The following is a 9792-nucleotide window of genomic DNA, read 5'->3' as shown; positions in this document are numbered from 1 at the left end:
GCAGATCAAAACAATGTCAGCTAAGACATAGCATGGACCTAAATCACCACCTTAAATATGAAACACCTCGAAGAATTATGCATCAAAGATCCACAACATGCTACAAGCATCATGTTAGCCAAGAACATGAAGAACAACACCGGACCAATTTTTTTTATCAATAACATGCTCACTGATCAATATGGATCACCAACATGAATAGCACACAATATAGAAACATCCACAAACATCATGAATTACCACAACAACATCTCCACCAACTCAAATTACTAGAATCATTATTATTATCATACCAAACTTCAAGAACATTAACTGAACTGATTGTCAACCTAGAAATATCACTTGTGGAGCTCCAAAACATGAACCACTTGATTTGAAGATACACATCCATGTCTCAAACACTTCTCCAAATACAAAAACAAGATATTATAGTGTGGAGAAATACAGATCAAAATACTGAACATTGCTATCACTGAACAACAAAAAAAATAGCCACAACAAGAATATCCATAACTCATTCAAATCTTAGTGCAGATCTTTGATACTTGCACTGAATCAACTAGAGATATCACTCTACAAACCCTTTAATCTGAAACACTAATCATCAATATACAACATAAACCAAGTAACTTAACTTCACTACATCACTGCACTAGATAGAGAAAATATATTGACATCAATGACAATACATCTCTCAAACACTCAAAGATATCTCATAAGCACATATTTACAACACTCATCTGGCAATATCCTTATAAATCCAACATTCACTCCATAGTGTATCCTACTCTTTTCTTTCTTCTCTTTGCTCTTTCTTCTTCTCTTCTCTTTGTTGTGGTAATGCTAGTAATGAAACCCTTCGATTTTTATACCTTAATGGGGATGGCTACATTTTAACTTTTGGTTTGTGAATGAAATTTGGTTAGTTATCAGTTTTCTCTTTTTGCCCAATTTTGAATTAACTTCTTCCTCTATATTCTCTTCTTCCTTTCTCAATTTTCTTATACTATTATTAATCACATCTTCTAATTACTCACTATTTAGTGATAGGACCTTATCTAGAGTTTGTAGGAACTCTTTAAACCTATCATCTAAATTAAATGTTATGCTAACTAAATCTAGTTATTGCTCAGGGTTTGTAGAAGGTTCTACTAGGGTAGGAGCCTCTATGCTACAACTTTCCTTTGTTGACAAGCTTTTAGGTTGTTGATGGTTCATGATATCTTAAAAAATACTTGCTAGTCTTCTGGTTCCTTTCAATGGTAGACTCATTTAGTTTGAGGTCTTATGCTTATTCTTTCTACCTTTTTTTCCTTTTTTCTAGTAGCACCCAGATCAACGTGCTCAACAACACCCCCAATGGTGTACTCCAAGCTTGAACTTGTTGCCATTTTCATTCTTCTTAAAAGTCTCTTCTCTCTAGATCACTTGTCTATATCTTCTCTCCTCTTTGTTTGGGTTGGCCATTCTTCTGTTTCTCTCTAAGTTATTATTATTATTATTTTATCTCTTTCAAATTCCTCTTGTCTCCTTTTTCCATGGGAGATTTTAATTTGGGCTTGCATTACTCCTATAATGTGCCCCATGGTCATTATCTAGTAATTTCTTTAAAAATCACATCTTTTCATAGGTCTCTTTGGACCTTTTCCTCCCTTTGCATTTCCCATCCCCTTGGTGCCTAACACCCTCACATAGGTTAGACATCAAGAGGAAAAAAATATACTTTATCATATCTGCTTGATCATCTTCTATTGCTTCTCGATCTAGTATGATATTTTAAATTAAAAACATTTCTCATTAAATCTTAGCAAAACCTAGCAAGCGTCATAGTGATGGAAAAAATGTTAGTGAGAAATATGACAGATGCATATCAAATTTTTTACTCTAAGTATTTCTTTTTCTATAGTCTTCTACCTTGAGCTTAGTCCTATTGAAGTAATGAGAAATTATATTCAAACCTAAGATTAGTTGTTAATAAAAATTCAAAATTATTTTGATTCATTATATTCATTTGGTATTCATTACATATCCTTATATCTCCTTGGATTCATACATTTACTTCCTTATATCTATCATTACTTCACCTCACTTCTAGTGAATGGATCTTACTATATACTTATATTTAAAATATGGGACATGACTCTTAGATCTAGTATCCCTATAATATATTCTACATCCTAAGTATTATATTTCAAATACTTCTTGTGGTAAGATGTGACAACTTCTATGGATCTATCTCCTCCACCCTAATATTATTGACACTTGATGTCTTTGACATTAGTGTGGCATTATGATAACTTTTTGTTTCTCACTATGAAACCAAAACATCCACTTTATCTTGCACTCCATTATCTACAATCATAGAACATTGCATGGATAATTCTACTAGTTAAAGGTTAGTATGGGTTAGTAGATAAACATAATCAATTTATTAATTCTATTAAGTAACACAAACAATATCCATATTCATTACTAACAATCTTTAATCGTTCACACACACACACACAAATCAAATAATACATCAAAATTATAGTTTCCCATCCCTAGTATAAATTGTAATGGGGCTAGGGGGTCTTAGAGGTTAGTTCCTAAGGGGATGTGAAATCTTGGTTGGTAGGGAGCTCTATAAGGGGAATCTATGGAATATAATTGTGATAAAATGGATATATATGAAGTGAAGTTCAACTTGCCTAAGTTTGACTTGGGTTAGGAAAGCTAAAGATGAGGTAATTGAGTAAATTAATGAATACTAAATCAAGCAATGCAATACACTTCTTTTCATCATCCTACTAATAGGGATGCTAGTACATGTTCACTCTTCAATTTAGAAAGGAGCAATTTTCATTACTAAATTATTCTTAGATTCGAATAAGAACAAAGTAAAATAATAGACTTCTTTTCATCATCCATTTTATGAACATAAATAATTTTCTTACCATATTATAAAATGCATTCAAATATCCAAATATAGAGTCACCACCATTCACTTGTAGTGAACACAACTTCTTCCAAATAAAAGGGTTTTTTAGAATTCGCTTGATATAAAATATTTTTTCCTATAGCTCCTTTGTTGTGGCTTTTAATGCCACATTCAAGAAAACTAAATTCGATAAATATAATTTGATCAAACTCTCTTCATATCAATAATCAACCATGATTCATTCTTCACACTAGAAGGCTTTGTTAATGAAACAACAAGCTATTGTTTACTATCAACAAGTAGATCCACCATATTTAGTTGTTTGTAGCTCAAAATCCTTTACCTAGGTTCTTCTATCTATATATGTTTTCTTCATTTCATTCTAAATCACACATAGATATTGATCAATAATAGACAAAAAACATCGCTAATCCATAAACCAGAACTCAAAGCAAGTTATGATATAACATGTAGGAAAAAATAAGTTTGATAAACTCATACTATAGAAGTACTACACAGACAATTTGAAATGATAATAAAACAAATGAATATTTTTAAAATACATAGTATTTTCATTCATGAAAATCCTTTTGGATAAAAAGCCTAGCATGACAAAAAAAAAGTTCACTATTACAAAAACTCAACCATTCTTTACTACAATAACGAATATATAAATTCTCCTTTAAGCAAACAGATTGAAAATTGAATTTACATATTACATAAAATCATATTAAATATATGAATGAAAATAGAAAAAACCCCAAATAACAACTATTTTCTTAAAAAATATTAAATACAAATTTATGATTTTCACATCACTTTAGAAAATAAATTTTGTCATAGCTATGAAATTAGAAATATGCAACACTCATTTAATTAAAAGAACAGAAGTGAATATTGCTTAATCTTTAAAGATTGATTGATTTAAATATCTTAAATATTAAAAAAAAAATTATAATTAACTACTTGATATTCTAAACAAAACAGTTTCCCATAATTTTATCATTCTTTCTACTTAGATACAAAATAGATACAGAATTGCTGTTACCTTTAACCATAAAACTGGTCAAATATTATTAAGAAAGCTAAGACTTGAGAAGCTTTCCTTGTATTTATTAACTGATTCTATGCATATATAGATACACACTTTGCCCATTATTTTCACATTAAAATTTGGTTAGTTAATGAATTTGTGAGAAAAAGACCATTATAATTTTTTTATTCTGAGCTCCATAGATAAACAGTTTAAGAAATAGAATACCATATAAATTGCCCAAGTCGCTGAGGTACTAAGTATAAGAAAAGGATATACAGTTTAAGAAAAATGTAATGCTATACGGTTCAAATATTATAGTATCACTAATCTCCCACCTCAGAAGAGTTTCCTTCAGTATTTTCGTTTCTCATGTTATTGAGTAGTCTTACCACATAACTCATATCAGGTCTCTCTTTCTTGTTCGGCTCAGCACATTTCAGGGCTAATTTTGCCACAGCCAAAGCATCCCTCAGATCACACTCATCAAAGCCTTCCACTTTGAACCTTTCGTCCAAAGCTTCTTCTAAACGATTACAGGTCATCATATATCGTACATAGTCTGGAATATGGAACTGGCTTGAGCCACGTGCATTGTCAACATGCTTCTGCCCTGTTATCACCTCCAATATCACAATTCCAAAACTGTAAACATCATGTTTGTATGAGAGTTTGTGGCTGAGACAATACTCTGGAGCCCAATACCCTCTAGTACCTGCTATTCTATCAGTTGATTTGTGGGTTCCTTCCCAGTCCACATGCCTTGAAAGCCCAAAGTCAATAATTTTTACCTCGTTATCCTTACTATCCACCATCAAGTTCTGAGGTTTGATATCAAGATGTATGATTTTATTGCGATGTAAGAATTCTATTCCTTCAGCTATACTTGATATTATCCTCAGGCATTGGTTCCAATTCAGAGAAAACTGTGCATAACTTCCTCTCAAGTACTCATCCAGAGTGCATCCATCAACATATTCATACACCAAATAGAATGTGTTTTCTTCAATACACCATGCAATTAGAGAGACCAAATTTTTGTGCTTCTTACCTTGCAAAAGTCTCACTTCATTCTCAACAAATTTCTTGCTGTCTCTCCCTGCACGTTTTATTTTCTTTATAGCCACATCTTTATCTTTCAACATACCCAAATATACTCTTCCAAAGCTTCCTTCCCCAATTTCGTAATGTTGGGTACAATAGCTCTTCATTTGAATCATCTCATCATGTGTAAGGTTTGTAAATATGGGCAGTGAAAGACTTTGATGTAATTGGTCTTCTTCTTCCTGCTCCTGCTCTGTTCCATTTACAGTTATAATTTCTGATTTCGATGCCACCCAATTTTCAGTTTGTCCATTTTCTATTGGTGTAGAAGACTGAGGAGGAGAGGAAGGTCTTTTCCAGCAGCCATAGTAAAATATTATTACTGACAAGATAAGGAGGAGGATTGCGCCAGCTGAAAAGATAAGAAAGGAAATATAAATCGATCAATAACTTTCAGTTATACTACATAAAAGTAGTTCCAGTCCGAGATGGATAATGAAAGTGAGATTAAGATCCTTACCAATGGGAAGAGAAACTTTCAACTCTAGTAGTATGTTGTTGGGTTTGTGCTGGTTCTTTTGTGTACCTAAGATATAATCGAATTCAATTAGTTTCAAGAAGCATACAAAGTACGACGAAAGCAATAATGGTTATAATTCAATTGACATAAACCTGAAGGAATGGATGATATTCTACAAGTATAAATATTTTTGCTATCCTTTCTCTTATGAATATTTTAGATGATTTTTTCAACTTTCATCAAATTTTAGTTCCATTTAGCTACTTAAACAAATGGGGGCTTTATCCAATTATAGCGTTAAATTTAGTTAAACAATAAGTTCAGATTTCTGTGACCCTGAACAATCTTTAATTGTTCAAAAGACTCTTCCCGCAAGTCTGAAATCTTTAACAAACGGGGATTAATATAATAAAAGGAAGAAAAGATAAGACAATAGTGAGAAATGAAACAAATTAATACTTTCCCATGCTTAATTACCATCTGCTGCAGATTATGAGCCTCAGAGACACTTTGTTTCTTTTGTACGGAAGCAACGAGATTGCTAGCATTTCTACTTTTAACACTTTAGGTGATAATGATGTCGTAGCCATTGAGGATCAATTGTTTATTTTTTTTGCTTTTATTTTTCATGACTGAATTTATTTTTTCAGCGAAAGCCCACACTTATTTTTCGCTTTCAAATTTTCGAAAGGTCAGTTTTCAATATAGGCTTTTAGAGAGAGTTAATCTAAATCCTGAATTGCCATTTTATTTCTAAACCCAGAATTTTGTTTGATATAGGGTTTACAAAATCGTTTTATTTAAAACTCGACATTTTGGTTTTCTCTTATATTTTTTTTTACATTTTATAGACTTTCAATTCGTATAAACGTTGTGGTAGCTAATGAGAAACTGTTTGAAAGTGGAAGAGATGACCATTCAGATCCCTTTAGTGGATTTTTTTTTTAGCACATTTTAGTAATTTTAATGACGTTTAGGGTTTATATAGAATAGTGTGCTGATACTTATTTTAATTAGTGTAGAAGTGCCATGTTTTGCTAATAATCACAGTTTAATATAGATGGGTGAAGATACTCTGAAAGGTTGTAGTTTACTATAATTTTTCGAGATCCCATTTCAAATTTGAAAGACCAGATAAAATATATATCGGTTACAAATTATTGTATAAGAGTGAAAAAAAATGAAAACAAGAAAAACACCTTTATTATGGGAAATGCTGGGTGAAAAAGGAGATGGTTGAATGATCAAAGAATTCATAGTGTCATCTGCTATTAATGTTACTCTCACAGAATTCATATTGATAAGGGATAAAATATACTCTGTAAAATTATGGCATCCCAAAAATTTTCCAGACCGAATTTCAAACTTGAAAGCCCACAGAAAAAGTCTTATCAGTTGCATAAAAGTAATCCCCAGAAAAGAAAAGTACCTTTGCTATTGGAAATGGTTGGTGGAAGAACAGGAGGTCGAGAGGTCGAAGTATTGCCATCTATGCCACAAGACGATCAACAGTGTCCTCTGTTATTAGTGTTACTTTCATAGAATTCATAGACTGTATTAGTTATAGGAAGGTAACATAGCATACCCTTTTGATAAGGGACAAAGTATACCCTGTTCGCCCGTATGATGTCCGGGTTGGAGATGTTGTTGAGGCTTATTATGTCACCAATGTTGGACTGAAATTTTCTAGTTATCTTCCAAAGAGTACCTTTTGGAGGAACTGAATAAGAAATGATTGATTTCCATCCAGGAATAGGGCACCCACAACCCAGAGCTAGATGTACCTTATCCCCTGTTTTGTATGTCCTGAATTGTTTTTCTGTCCATGCAGTATAGCTATAATACTTGTCAGAAATCTCTCTTTCATATAAACCCACATCAGAAGGTTGAACTGTATAATTCACCCTGTAAAAGAATCCCTCGACTCCCAAGAAATCTGAGCAAGAGCACTGAATTTTGGCCAAATAATTAGGCCCAACAAAGGGAGTCATTTCCTGGGTAGAAATGTTGAATCTGGATGCAACAGATTTGAGAGGTTCAGTGACATTACGGAGATAAATGTAAGCATCACAACTGCGGAAAGATGAAGTAAAGCAATTAAGGGGTGCGTGTGTTTCAGCCCAAGTTGAATTGTAAAGCCAACCTGAAAGTAAAACTGCTAGAAAAGCAACAGCTTTTGAAAGGTTGTTCATGTTCAGACGGCTTTTCCAGACCATCCATCTTAATGTAGTCTTGTCTAATAAGGCTTCCGAGCTAAAAATTAGTTAGACTCCTATTGTCATATGAAGTAAAATTAAAGTTAAAAAAAATATATCAATCAAAAACTTTTTGTACAATAAAGTGGTCTTTATATAATTTAAATAAAAATTAGATTAATAGAAAGTAATGATAGAAAAGTATTTAAAGGTAAGTAACAAATCTAGTACAATTCATTAAATAAGTTTGATTCTTATTGTCATATGAAGTAAAATTAAAGTTTATTTAGGTCATTAATTATAAATTTTTACTTCTGTGTGAAAAAAAAAAAATTAGAATATTAGAAAGTAATGATAATATTATCTGGAAAAGTATTTAAAGGTAAGTAACAAATCTAGTACAATTAATTTTGTTTACAGTTGTAAAAGTTCAACTTCAACAAATAATAGATCTCTCTTACTTTATCCTTAAGCGCGTGTGTGTGGATAGATAGGTAAATCAAAAATTGTTTTACATATTCCATGAAATTGTCATTAATTATAAATTTTTATTTCTGTGTGAAAAAAAGAAAATTAGAATAATAGAAAGTAATGATAATACTATCTAGAAAAGTATTTAAAGATAAGTAACAAATAGAGTACAATTAATTTTTTTTTACAGTTGTAAAAGTTCAACTTCAAAAAATAATGGATCTCTCTTACTTTATCCTTAAGCATGTGTGTGGATAGATAGGTAAATCAAAAGTTGTTTTACATATTCCATGAAATTGTGTAAAATACAAACATTGTTTGCGGAGCTAAAAAATAGTTTGACTCCTATTGTTATATGAAGTAAAATTAAAATTTATTTAGGTCATTAATTATAAATTTTTATTTCTATGTGAAAAAAAATATAAATAAATCAAAAAGTTTTTTAGAGAAAATAAACCTGTACAATAAAGTGGTCATTGTTTCTTAAGAACATGAGCAAAAATAAAAATTAAACAAACCAACACAACATGATTTAAAAAAAAAATATTATTAGAAATTAGAAGAAGTTGATCTCATCTAGATTATTGATCCCATCTAGACTATGAACTCAAAAGATGTACAACACTTATCCACCATTCTCTAACTTGTTGGGTACTTTTCATAAGGGCCACACTCTTAAAATGTGAGTTGATGAGGGTGCCCATTAATTTTCTACACTAAGAACCTTTTTCAATATTCATAGCTTTTGCCAATAAACTAACACCATTAGTTTTTGCATCAAATTTTTTCAACAATACTCATTTATTTTCAACCATTTTCTCACAAAATAGTGTTATACTTTAATATGGTTTGACCTCCCATGAAAAGAAAAATCCTTCACAAAATATATTGCACTTTGACTATCATTGTGAACTACTATCATCTTATGTGCCAAACTAATTGTTGAGTACAAATTTTGCATCACATTGCTTCATTACATACTTAGTACCTATCATATATTTTCTATTCATTACAAATAGTGTGCAAAGCTAATACAACTTACTACTCATCCAAAAAGACTCAATACATATCTATTGGTAGATTTTCAACAATCAACACCTTTAATCAAATTATAAGCCATTAATCCTTGCAAACTCATTTTTATTTTCATCCATTCTTCCTTGATAACAAATTGCATAATTTGAGGTGCCACATAAGCATCCAAAAGGTCTTTTCATAGTAGTTCAATATTCTTAACCTACTTTCGACACACATATATATTCATAAATCTCATCTCATGTGTAATATCAAGTCTAGTAAAAATATTTGCATACATCAAGCTACCATTAGTATTAGCTTATAAAACCTGACATGTTTACTCATGTGTTTCTTCTATTTTAGGATATTGTTGAACACAAATTTATTTTATTAATAGGAAATAGAGCACTCATAGGTTTATTGTCTTACACTCTAATATCTATAAAATCACTTTAACATTTTTTCGTGAATAGGATTATTTAACATTTTAAATTAACTAAAAAGATTATAGTTGTAGTGTTTGTACTTATTTACTTATGGAGTCCAATTTCACACTCTTTTGGCACTTATTTTAATTTTCCCATTCCTTTAT

The 9792-nt window shown here is 31.0% G+C and overlaps 1 protein-coding gene across 1 annotated transcript; it reads right to left on the bottom strand.

Annotated features, from left to right (window-relative positions):
* Nucleotides 1-4105: 4105 nt before the first annotated feature.
* On the bottom strand, nt 4106-7771 carry LOC131067097 (putative proline-rich receptor-like protein kinase PERK11). Its single transcript, XM_058002033.2, has 4 exons — nt 7103-7771; nt 6947-7006; nt 5518-5583; nt 4106-5409 (listed from the first exon to the last, which is right to left on the bottom strand). Exons 1-4 carry the CDS (start codon nt 7731-7733, stop codon nt 4280-4282), a joined length of 1887 nt encoding a protein of 628 aa, XP_057858016.2. The 5' UTR covers nt 7734-7771; the 3' UTR covers nt 4106-4279.
* Between the last annotated feature and the right edge of the window lie 2021 nt (nt 7772-9792).

The sequence above is a fragment of the Cryptomeria japonica genome, chromosome 8 (genome assembly GCF_030272615.1).
Source record: "Cryptomeria japonica chromosome 8, Sugi_1.0, whole genome shotgun sequence".
NCBI classification, from domain to species: Eukaryota; Viridiplantae; Streptophyta; class Pinopsida; order Cupressales; family Cupressaceae; genus Cryptomeria; species Cryptomeria japonica.
This window is presented reverse-complemented; position numbering and strand designations above follow the sequence as displayed.